General features: G+C 33.3%; 1 protein-coding gene across 1 annotated transcript in view; it reads right to left on the bottom strand.

Annotated features, from left to right (window-relative positions):
• LOC122027847 (LRR receptor-like serine/threonine-protein kinase FEI 1) overlaps positions 1 to 12,897 on the bottom strand; it is an 84,693-nt gene extending 71,796 nt beyond the window's left edge. Inside the window, exons 1-5 of the mRNA XM_042586859.1 lie at positions 12,622 to 12,897; positions 9,928 to 10,132; positions 9,718 to 9,853; positions 5,996 to 6,067; positions 5,781 to 5,852 (exon numbers count right to left, since the gene is read on the bottom strand). Of these exons, the coding sequence (XP_042442793.1) occupies positions 5,781 to 5,852; positions 5,996 to 6,067; positions 9,718 to 9,853; positions 9,928 to 10,030 (383 nt within the window). The 5' untranslated portion in view covers positions 10,031 to 10,132; positions 12,622 to 12,897. The remainder of the gene's footprint in view (positions 1 to 5,780; positions 5,853 to 5,995; positions 6,068 to 9,717; positions 9,854 to 9,927; positions 10,133 to 12,621) is intronic.
• Between the last annotated feature and the right edge of the window lie 402 nt (positions 12,898 to 13,299).

The following is a 13,299-nucleotide window of genomic DNA, read 5'->3' as shown; positions in this document are numbered from 1 at the left end:
CATCGTAAACAAAGAAAAACTCGCCATTGTCTAGGATTTACCAAAAATAAGAAACTTTATTAAGAATAGAGGATTCATCCTCAAACAGCTATACAGGTGTTTATATAGACTCTAGACCTTAAAACCAGATAAAAGAAATAAATCCCAACATATACACTCCAATTTTTATCTTGTAAAGAAAAGAAAAAAAAAATCGAAAAGGGAAAAATTAATTAATAGACTCACAATCCTAAAATCCCTAAAGGAACTAAAAATACAAAAATATAAAAAGATAGAAATTATTAAAAATACTTAAAATACAAAAAATATTTTGAATACCAAAAAAATAAAAATTACTAAAAATAATAATAAAAAGCTTTAGATCCTCTTGCATCACAACTTAATCAAAACTTCCAATACTCCATTGGTAAGTACCCAATTTGATGGCCAAAAACTTACTTGCAATACATTTGTTAAGAATGTTCGACTACATTTCTATACAAATTGTGGCACTTGTAGTCCTCCAATTTCACTTGATCAATTATGGATTCGCCCATTGCCCCATAAAAATATACACTTAATCTTGGGACTCAATTTCTTACTTGTTCCTGATAGAGACTGCTGTTTTCCTTATCATGCTTGTAATTGCACCTATTCTTTCTGAACATTAGAGGTTAGCGCTAGTAAGCGTGGTGATGCTCTCATTCCTCTTCCTGAAAGTTGTAACCCAACTAACCTAATATGAAGTTGCTCCTGTAAAATCAAAGAATCTTGTAAATAAGAATTTGTCAGCAGGAAAACTAGTTTTACTTGGCCGGGAAAGCTCTCATGAGAATTTGTTACACAATCAAGACAATGAAGTCCCTAACGACTTTGTAAATCCAACTTCCTTTTGTAACCTGATCAAAACTCAAGAAACTTTGGACTCCTTAATCTCTAGGCAGGAAAAAACTAGAAATTATAAGAGAAAATCTCACTAAATATTGGTAAAGAAATCGGATCTATTGCAAATTAAATATTATTAATCTTGACGTCACTATTAAAGCAAGATTTAAAATTTATCAATTGGGAAAGACATGAATGTACAATGAATATCAATCAATTATTAAGTCTTAGAGCTATACAAAGGTCTGTCTCTAGACATTTGAGTCATGCTTTCATTGTTAAAAAAAGAGTTGAACGGAAAAGATGACAGTCTAGAATGATATTTAATTATAAACATTTTAATGACAATTATCATGAAGACGACTATAAAATACCAAACAAAGACCAACTATTCAACAAAATTCAGAAGTCAAAATGGTATTCCAAATTTGACATGAAATTTGAATTTTGATAAGTTAAGATGCATCTGGACTCTATAGAATGAAGTGCATTCTTTTGTCTAAAAAACATTTTGAATGGCTAGTAATGTCATTTGGATTTAAAATAGCCCCTCAAATCTTCTAAAGAAAGATGGATGATATATTTAGAGGATATCTACTTTTACTTGTGTCTATATAGCTGATGTATTAGTATTCTCCAAGGCCAAGGAAGAACACTATGCACTTCTTCACATGGTGTTTAACTTATATGATAAACACAGATTAATTGTTTCTATAAAGAAAATAAAACTAGCTGCCAATTATATAGGCTTTCTTGGAACAAAAGTTGGACAAAGGGAAATTTCTCTTCAAAACCACATCTCTACCCAAATACTTGACCCTCCTAACAAGATGGAAGGCATAAAAACACTTCAATCTTTTCTAGGACTTTTAAATTATGCAAGACCATACCTTAAAAATATAGGAAAAATAAGTGGTCCTTTGTATAATAAAACTTCAGCCATTAGACAAAGATATTTTAACTAACAAAATATAGATCTTGTTAAACAGGTCAAAGCTATGGTTAAAAAATTACCAATACTTTACCCTTTGATTCTGACTACCTAGTCATAGAAACATATGACTGTGAATCAAAATGGGGTGGAGTTTTATTTAGAAAACTTTCTAAATACGTTCTAAAACTTCGGAATCCTTATGCTGATATGCATTTGGAAAATATAAAGAAAAAGGACCCCTTCCCTAGAAATCTTAGTAGTTATTTATTGTCTTGACTCTTTTATGCTATTTATCTATAGCAAGCAGGAAATGACTATAAGAAACTAGAAAAGGATTAGGATCAAAATGCTAGATTAAGTTTGCTAATATTATTATCAATAGAGGATTAAGAATGAACCAAGAACACATTAAAGGAACAAATAATTCTCTAGCTCTGGACTTTTTCACTAATTTGTGATGTTTTATGTTACTTACAGGAAAACATACCCATCCATATTACTTTTGGTAATAGCGGAACAAATACTTCTACTTATCCATCAAAGTATGGATCGACAAAAGAAAGTAAGAACTTATACAGGTTTTAAAACTAAGAAGTTCGGAAATCAAGAACTTCAGCAGTTCACCAGAAGAGAAGATACATTCCAATTTTAGTTAAGATCAAAGCTGGATAACATCCAAGAGTGTCTTATAGATAATATTTGGAATATCCCTACGGCACCGACCATAAAATTTCTATTGTCAATGCACTATCTAATTACTTCTTGACAACAGTCCAAAAAATGCGGGAAGAAATTTTCTTGTTATGCTGTCTTTTCATATACACAAGGAGGAGTTTACTCAACTTGGAATGAAGTCAAAACTTCCATCTCTAGGTGTGAAAGACCTTTATACAGAGGGTTCTATGCCTTAGATAAAGCTTTTGACTCAGTTAGGACTAACGTAGGCCCTAATTTCTTCATCAGCACTTCACTCAACTACAATGAGAAAACTAAAACTTATTTAGCAACGGCATCATCTTCTCAAAAGACTAAAAACCTTTTGAGAAAGTATTAGACGACTTCTATGATATACACCTTTCTGGTGCTACACCAGTTCCCAAGTTATCACACTAGCCAAAGGAGTCTCCGCATGAAATCCTTAAAGCCAAAAAACCTTCAGAAAATATTTTCTTTGGACAGACTAATAATCTACCCGAAGAAATTTCCACTTATATAATTAGTCTGGAAGAGAATTCTAATCTCCATCGATTCTTGGATCTTTGTGAAGCCCTGAATGGTTCCAGGAAAATCCTACTACAGGCATCTTAGTCACTTATTAAGCATAATACAACTTCAAACTGAAATGTCAAAATACATTTCCTCAATGTGCTATTCCTTCTACAGGAAGCAGGTGCAAACTCATCTATTCTTTTGGAAAAGTAGATATTTATTTTGAAAAATTTGAACACCATATATTCAAAGGAAGAATAAGAACTCCTTTTACTTTCATGGATTATGGACTACTTAACCAGTTATGTGTAACTGATATAGAATCCTCTCAAAAGTTTCCCCATAAACTGGGTTTGATAATCAAACATGCCCTAGAAATGGAGACTTTTATAGTATGCCATTTTGAAAGCTCACCTCCTAAAATGGATCAACTTAAAAATTGAACCAGTAAGACACCTAATCAAAATTGACATCCATGGTATCAATACACAACTGGCAACATTTGAAGATTATATGTCTTTTGATCCAAATCAAGAATGGTCTTCCAATATCCCTATTCCAAAGCAGCTAACTTTGATTCTTGCAGATCCTACTTAGCTTAATTCCATAATTTTCAAGACGCGTATTAGATAATGCACCTAAGGCATTTGATATTAGAATTGGAATCTCCATATGTCCATAAATATTTCCTGATTAAATAGATTTGGACTTTGACTAGCATAATTGAAACTAAAATATACACGAGATATGGACATATTGATTTCTCTAACTCTGAAGTCACTCTTCTTTATTAGTGCACTAGTAGGTGCTCCTAGAGCTGTCAGAAGGGTCGACCTATAGCAGGGTGTACCAGCCGGCCATTTGGTGGGGTGGGGCGGGCCGACATCTTGACAGATTGGAAAATTCCAACTAAACCTAAGGCAGGTTGTGGGTTAGGCGGTCAACCCACGAGCCCTACAATATAAAAATAAAAATAAAAATATATATAGAAAAGATTAAAAAATTTAAGTGGGTTAGGATTAGGAGGGTTAAACACACAAGCCCATTGAATTTTCCATTTTAATTTTAAGTTTTGGAGAAATTTTTTTTCCTCAACCCAAGCCCGCCACGGATCGACCCGCGCAAGCCCTTGAGGTTCGCGGGCAATCCACTTAAATTGTTTGACGAGACAGGCCAACCCGATGGGCCCAACCTAAATTGATGGCTCTAGGTGCTCCTCTTCCTCTCCACTCCACAATTGTAGGATGAGTTATGGGAAAAAGATCTTCCTATATAACTAATATTGTTTGTCAGTGATTCCATTCTCCCCGCCCTTTATAGGGTTACATTTTTCCATGTGATAAATGGATGGAAATAAAGAATGTCATGGGAAGAGAATCTAATTTTGGATCACAGGTCTTGCCTCAGTTGATACATTTAAAACCATGTCAACATGGACTAACACAATTACATGAGCCAGCATAGTCCAAGACTAAGACAACTGTTCAGAAATTAAAATAATATGTTTTGGGCATTTTAACTGTGTAAATTATATTAATTGAGACTTGAAGCCATGTTTCAAATATAATTAAGCTACAAAAAGAATGACTTAAAGAAAATGTCTTATCTTAGATAATATGCTCTATAATTCTTTAAGGGCCTAGTTCATAATTAGACATAGAAGATTTAGTGACACAATTAAAAGTCTATAAGAACCCTATTAAAAGTTTTTCCACTAAATTAATTCAATAGACCCTTTTATTACTTTGGGATTTAGTGACAAATTACAAAGAATTTTAGCATTTCTGAGTATTTACCAGAAGCATAGCAATACTTAACTTATTCAATATTTAGGTTTAATTGGTTGTGCAAAACCTTTAATTTTGATAATTGGGCTATGAAATTGACCGTAGCAAGTTAGGAAAAATCTTCCCCACATAATTACATAAATTTGACTGCCACACATTAATTTAGCTCACCTTGTCAAATAACCACTAGTTTGGCGTGTTGAGATTATAACTACTCTACTTGTACATAAGGATCCATATTCATCCTAGCCTTGATAATTGGGCGATCTAGGAAAAAAATTTCCACATAATTACATAAATTTGACTGCCACACATTAACTTGGCTCCAGTAGTCTAAGTAACTACAGTTTGGAGTGTTGAGATCACAACAGCTATACTTGTGCATAAGAATCCATATTCATCCTAGTCCTGATAATTGGGCAATTTCATAGTCCAATTATCAAAACTTTTAATTTTGATAATTGGGCTATGAAATTGACCATAGCAACTTGGGAAAATCTTTCCTACAAGATTACATTAATTTGATTGTCACATATTAACTTGGCTCAACTAGTCTTGAAGTAACTACTAATTTGGAGTGTTGAGATCATTACTACTCTACTTGTACATAAGGATCCAAATTCATCCTAGTCCTGATGAACTCAGATTCAGTAACTACTCCACTGAGCTTCCACGATCACTAAAATTATGGACTATAGCATTCAAAGAAAGCCAACTACTTTATTTCATGTTAGCTCAATCAAGATCAATGACATCTTTGGTTAGAAATGATTTCATCAGATGCCACTCAAGATTGCATAGTAATTTATCATAATTGAATTTACCCTTGTGGTTTGTAGTCCTATAGAACACACATTTTATACATGGTAACATTATAGAAACACTTAGAACTTCTGAAGAAAGCAAAGAGTATTGACAGTAAGAGCAACCACAGTAGACTGACACATAACAAAAAAAAAAATTATGCATGTAAGATAAATGATTACAGATATTGTAGTTCTCTGCAATTTCCTAGCTCTGGAGGGATGACACCATACAAACTGTTGTCATGCAAAGCTCTACAAGAAATAGGATCGGAAGTAAATGCAAGATAATTAAAGCGGCAACAACAACAACCAAACCTTATCCCACTATGTGGGATCGGCTATGCAAGTAATTAAAGCAACACGAATTAAATCATGAGCCAGTGCAAAATACTTACAGGAGCTTTAAATGATTTAGCTTCCCAATTTCTGGTGATATTGAACCAATCAACTTGTGGTAGGCAAGCCTTCTGAAACAAATAACAGAAAGTTATAGTCAAGTAGCAGACACCTCTAAGACCTGTTAGATTTGACAAAATAAAAATCAGGCAGACCTAATAACCAACGAAAACCACAATCAAGTTGGTGAAGATTGACAACTCCATAGATGAAATGTCACTCTAGACGAGAGGCAACAAGAAGCCAGTCATCCACACAATATGCATTCTATTATATATCAGGTTGAGGATGTTATTCACCCTTTTACGATGCAAAGCAGTCATTAAGATTCTACAAACAAGTAAATTGTCATGAAAGGAGTGTATAATCAAATAAGTTCAAATTTAGAAATCAAAGTTAAATTAAGCAAAATTACGCCTGCAAATAATAATATGTTTAGCATTACTTGGAGATATTTTTGGATTTTATCCAACAGAGAGAGGTTGATGAAGTTATTTTCATTGAGATAGAGATTGGATAGTTAAAATGGACTTCTAGCGTATTGTATGATTGTCATGTGCCCCTCAAGCTAAAAGAATATTTTATAAGGCAAAAATAGTATCAACTACCAATCTTCTTTATGGATAATGTTTACAATTGAAACAATCACACAAAAAGCAAGGAAGGATTGTTCTGTGTGGTTATTTTGGTCTATGGTTAAAAAGGTACAATTTTAGTGATGGATACAGCAAGTGAGGTTTCTAAAGAATTGTATGACCTCAAATGAGTTATAATCCTATGATTGTCTTCCAAGCATTTAGGATGCTTACCTCTAAATCTATGCTATAGCAATAAGAAAATAAATTGAATTAAATTTTGTAGCAACAAGTTACAAAAATTTAATAAGCATCTTAACTAATGATTATATCTTACTAATACCAAAATGAGTATCATGTATTGGATAAGAGTTGGAGCTAAAATTCTAGATGAGCAAGTGAGGTCTAGGGTTTAGCAAGTGAGGTCTTTATAGCATCCTAATGCAATAAACCTCATAATTTTTCAAAATCCATATTAAATAATGCTTCCGGGACACAAATAATGTTGGAGCTAAACTAATTTCTCCACATGTTCACCAATAAATATTGGTTAACGACCAATAGTTGAACTTAGATTAGAAGAACAAGAACTAAAGCAGGCACTGCACTGGTCCACAAAATAAATACATTTTGATTCTTCGATTCAAGTGTTACTCTTCTTGGTATTGTGAGCCCTCTACTTGGTGTTTATCCTCTTCCCCTAATTTTTTTTGTAGTGTTTCATCACCTCCTTATGATATGCAGATGTAATTGAAGGATGAGTCATGGAAAGGGAGCCTTTTCTCGATTGGTACCATTGAAGTTATGTAAGAACGTGCAAATATGTATTTGTTCCAACACGTCATCAATATTGGTGAATGGAAGGAATGATATGTTTTGGCTGCTCCATGACAAAAAGTTACTACGTAAGTCATGATTGTCAAAATCAATGTATCAAGATTGCACAATAAGATTGGTAACATCAGAAATGACAAAACAAAATCCCCAAAAGGGACAAAAAATATTCATGTATGAGATGACAATAAATGTTTATGAATTCAACGAAGGATGCATATTATATGTCATTAACACCATACTTATTAATAACTCAATAAATAATTAAATAAGAAAATTTTAATATTAAATTATTAAATGGATTAATAATATATACTATGCTCACATAATATTGATATTATCATATTAATATAGTAATACTATCATAATAAATTAATGTTATCATATTAATACATTATTATCTGACTAATAATTACCAAAAATATTATTTAATAAAATTATATTAAAGAAATGTTTTAATAATATTAAATTACAAGGATACAAATTATTAATAATATCTGGTGAGGACTTGTCTTAAAGGTTAAAACCATGATCCAAAGGTAAAGACTCTCATGTGCTCATTCTTTGGATCCCAGCTAAGCTCAACAAAAATTGGCTAGATTAAGTGAAGTTTTCAAATAAACTTGACTTGATCATATTTCAATTGATGTCCTTCACTCACTTTTTAATTCTTTGAATCTCCCTTAGATGCTTGATTTTCAACAAAATATAAAAATGGCACTCTGCTGATCCAATAACAAAATTGATCCATATCAAGATTAGTTGATTTTAACAATCATCATAGCAAAGATGAGCATGTTGAGATAGATGTATCAGTGACTAGGATATATAAAATTGAAGGTAGTATTATTGGTGAGTGTTTAGTTATCGCCTCGGCCCTCAATAGATAACAAATGAGTGCAAATAAGTTAACATCAGCATTCAAAGATGATGTACAAATTTTATAATTACAAGAAATTGAATCCATGATGAGGGGATTAGAAAGATAATAAGGGATCATACAAAGTTTACTTGAGTAAAAAGTATCATAATAGCTTGGTTATATTAATGAAATGAAATTACAAAGAGCTCAGCAGTGTATAGCATCAACTTAGTCATCCAGAATAGCCAGTGCACATGACTTAATGGTCATGCATACTCAAACATGTAAAATTTTACATTGTTTAAGTATTTCCAAATGCCCTTCAATAAATGGTTTAAGTACTCCATATCAGATAAATTTTAGGTTGGTGCGAGTAGTCAGTAAGGCTTAGAAGATTGAACTACCACTAACTTAGATTTATTTCAGACTAGTGGTTGAAATGAGTTAGCTACTTCTCTCATGTGGAAGTAGATGGAGTCCTAGGCTCCAAGGCTTGATGAGGTGTTTCAATTGGAAATAATTTCCTTTTGTACAAACCTCTCCATTGGTTGCATCTAGGTGTCAATCATATTGGATAAGAGAATTAGGGCACTGACAATGATATGAAATCTTAACAGGAGGAATGTGAGTCCCCAGTTTCATCCGACAAAGGATGTTGTGAGCTAATGAAGGGATCCATACGGCTTAGATGAGGGAACAATAATTAACTTAAATCTAGGGATCTTGTGTGGTTAGGTCTATCTTGTTAATGAGCCCATTCTCATTTGAACAGTTTGTTATATCAGTAAACAACCATCTTCTCAAAAATCATTTGTTTGTTGGTACAGATTGTCAAATAGTAAATATGTTGATTTACAATAAGTTTGGATTTGGAATTAGACATGTATGGATATAAGTATCAGATACAGGCATTGATCTAGTAGTTCAACACGACTGTTTCCTAAAGTTTTTACTAGCAATCAACAGACATTGTGGTATTATTCTCGAAATGTTAATGTCAAAGTGTCTAACACAGGGACGTAGTGGGGTAGATGCCTATGTAATGGCTTTGTTACAATTGATAGAAACACACTAGTATCATTCTGATCAATCAGAATGGTTCTTGTCATCAAAAACTTGACTCAAGTGCTTACTAATGGGAAGGCACAAGGAATTTACCAAAATCATCCAGGATTTATAGAATAGGAATCAGTTGTGATACTCAGAATCAGTTACGTAATAGTTAAGAAAACTATCTGGTCCATTAGAAGATTGTGATGGTTATGGGATTTTAACTGGTTGACCAAGATCAAACCATCTGAAGATGCTCCAGAAGTAAAACTGTCCAAACATAATTGGGATCAGGCAAACACATAGATTACACTAACAGAAAGCACATCATAATTGAAAAGAAAAGTACACAGTTCAAAAAAAATCTTAAACCTACAATGTTTTTCCAACATTCACTTACACATGTGTAACTCTCTTAGTATTAGAATCACATGATACACCTTTCCAACTACAAGGATCAGGATCTTCTTGTCTCCAATTGAGAAAAACAACATCTGAACCAACAATAGCTGTCTTGATGCTAAGCAAAACCTCACCTGTAATAGATTTTCAGCTCCAACAATTAGGTTATGTAAGAGAAGTGTGGCAGTATAAAAGAACTACCCCATACCATCTGGAGTTATTGTATTGCTCATACTCATGCAAACTAGAGTTGTCATAACACAGAGAAGCCACTGAAATTTCAATGGAAATTGGCCCATCGAAGTGCTCATTAAGCATAATGAGCCTACATCAAACTATAAGTTCCTCATCGGCTCCATGAAGAACACAACCGCATTTGATGATAAAAGATTAATCAACAAGACAACAGATAACTGCAGAGAAAAAGCAAGAAAATGCATTAAGAATAATCACAAACAACATTATCAAGAATCTTGATGGATGAACAAGCAAATAAATACTAGACTCATCAATGTGCTACTGAATAAAAAGAACATATATGGATTATTTCACCCCCTTTTTCTTAAAAAAAATGAAGTGAAGGTCTCCAACAATGTGAATTACTTGCCATCTGTAGCAGAATCAAACCAATAATCCCAAAAACAGGCCTTTTGTGAATTGTCCAATAAATCAAGTTGACAATAAACAAGTTCCTCAAAAAGAAATTCACATTGAGAAAAAAATATATGACCTTCAACTTCAATCAGGTAACTAAACATCTATAAGTAAATTTGGCATGAGAAAAATCACTGCTGGGATCAAAGAGAAGAGATAGTCTTCAGAATTTAAATCATTGAATCAGAATTAAATCTATTTAGAATTATCCATGGTTATTTGCAATTAAAATATATTTTAAAATAAAAATAAATATACTAAAATAAGCTCAAATGAGGAGTTTAACTTGGAAGGTTAGGCAATAGAACCATAGAGTGCAAATGAAATTTGCATCAGATGTATGCCATTAGCATTTTGCATTTCCAGTTATAAATTATCTGACATTTTAGAAAAATGAAAATCTAATAATTTGCTTATAGAATCACACTGATCAGCACGAATTGTTATCATTTTCAATGTTCATAAGGTTCAACCATCAGCACACAGAAAGAATCTGTTTTAAGCAAGACTGTTAGCATCTCTTTTCTGCTGCTAGATGAGACAAATTAATCTAGTGTACAATGGAGAATATATTTTCCTGATCTTGAAACTCTTGATTGATAAAATCAATATAAATATTAGTATTAGAAATCAAAACACTTTAGTATAATCGTAGAAAAAGTTAACAAAAATAATAAAATTAAAAAATGTTAAATATCAACAATTTTAAAATATTATGATTAATCGTATTAATAATATTGGATTTTTTAGATAATTAACAAATAAATCAATTTAAAAATATTATAAATAATGATACCAAAGAATAATATGACATGCAAATACCAAAGAGTGAATAATAGTATTAGTCTTACTATTAAAAATATTTGGATATATAATAATATAAATAAAAATGTAACAAAATATTATGAAACTTAGCTTGTTATAAGCAAACACAACTTTATGATTGGAGACTTGTTTGGAAAATTTGTTAGTTGATCACTAGAGATGCCAAATTATGCGACAATTTCATTGTATAATACAATTCTCTATGACAAAGTGGCAATCAATCTCTATGCTATTTTCTCATGGGAATTGTGGCTATAAGCATGGCAGTTTAACTGTAACAGTATAGATTCATTGGCTCCCAAAGAAGCCCACATGTAGCTAGGGTTTCAATCTTATACTCCGCATCTATACTCAATCTAGCTATGGTAGTCTATTGCTTATGATAGTCTACTGCTTAGCCTTATTAAAAATCAAATTACTTCCCATGTGAATCTTCTGTCCATAGGGAAACTTACGCATCAGCATCAATGTATCTCACAATCTGAAAATGACAGGAGACCTTTTCTTGAAGTATTCTTTAGGTACAAAATAGCTATAACATTGAGCCTAAAGAAACTAATTGATAATGCTCATTGCTAGAGGAAGTTTTTTCTACAGAATTTTCCAATATCCATATTAAATAATGGACATTTGCTATTGGATTTGTTTTTTCTATACATCTATAATTAGAACTCGTTAATTGTGCTTTCTCTAAATTACACTCAGTGTAGCCTACATTATCGAATAACTTGATCAATTGGCTACAAACATCAACTTCCAACACCATAAACCCTATGCCTTCAGATTTCCACCTTTTTTTCAACATAATTAGTATATCCCTTCCAATGATAATTCTACAGAAACAAAAGTAGTATTGGACCCTTCTTTGAAGGATCCATCTCTTATAATAACCTGAATCAAGAAGGGGAGCCTTGGCGCAACGGTAAAGTTGTTGTCATGTGATCAAAAGGTCACGGGTTTAAATCCTGGAAATAACCTCTTGCAAAAAGCAAGGTAAAGCTGTGTACAATGGATCCTCCCCCGGGACCCCGCATGACGGGAGCTTTGTGCACCGAGCTGCCCTTTTATTATTATTATTATTATTACTTTACACTATCCTTGAGCTTCAGTTCAGTATCATTGGTTCATCATAAGTGGGCTAAGCAGACAAAATGAGATGGTAAGATCCTGAACACACAATTTGTTTTTTTTTTGGAGGTGTTCGAGCAATCCATCTGAGACACCTACCCGAAGTAGGATCAACTAGTAGGAATCACTAGTTAACGCCAGGAACAATCTCAAACCTGGATCGTTATAGAAAGTTAATATTCACTTTCCATAACGACCAGATGCAGCTTTTTTTAAGAAAATTTAGTGAAGATGTGGTAAAACGCCATACCATCATCAAGAGACGACAAAATTTCCAAAGTAACCTAATGCTTACATATTTAAAGGCCAAATTCCACTCGGGGCTGGGAATCCGAAGCTCATGAGAGCATCGGGAGCCAGTGGTCGCTCGCTCGGAGATCCGTCGAAGATCTCGCCTGAGCAGCGAAAAGAGGGTAAATAGGTGGTCGCCTTGCGGCGATCCAAGCGCGACGAAGACGGCGATCTTTCCGAGTCTGCCGCCGCAGGCGCCGAATCCCGGCCACAGCCAATGTCGGCGGTAGAGAGAGAGGGCGCTCTGAGTGAGTGGGGAATGGCAGCTGGTGGGTGGGTGGGCGGTATTATTCTGGAACTTTATTGAAAGAAAGAAAAAAAAAAACTGCGGAAAATGGAAGAAATTAGGGCGAGCGGACGGTGGATTTGTTCCCGCATGTGTTTTTTACATGCGGAACAATGATCACGCCCGCCCGTCTTTCGTGAAGTGATATAATTGTGGGAAAATAAATAAGGAAAAGAAAGGGAAATAACAGTTGGCTTTGGCCTTGATGCAACTGGACACTGTCTTGGCCGGCTTCGCATAATTTATCTATAATTTGTCTGAAAGTTATTTTTAAAAATATTTTTTATTAAAAAAAGATAATTAATTTAATATAAAGGGAGATCAAATTTAACGAGGCACGGGTGCTTTTTAGTTAACTAGGTACTTATGAGTCAATTTTTAATTATGACTTATTAC

The sequence above is a fragment of the Zingiber officinale genome, chromosome 10A (genome assembly GCF_018446385.1).
Source record: "Zingiber officinale cultivar Zhangliang chromosome 10A, Zo_v1.1, whole genome shotgun sequence".
In the NCBI taxonomy this organism is placed as follows: Eukaryota; Viridiplantae; Streptophyta; class Magnoliopsida; order Zingiberales; family Zingiberaceae; genus Zingiber; species Zingiber officinale.
The sequence above is the reverse complement of the archived record's forward strand: the minus strand, read 5'-3'. Positions and strand labels throughout refer to the sequence as shown.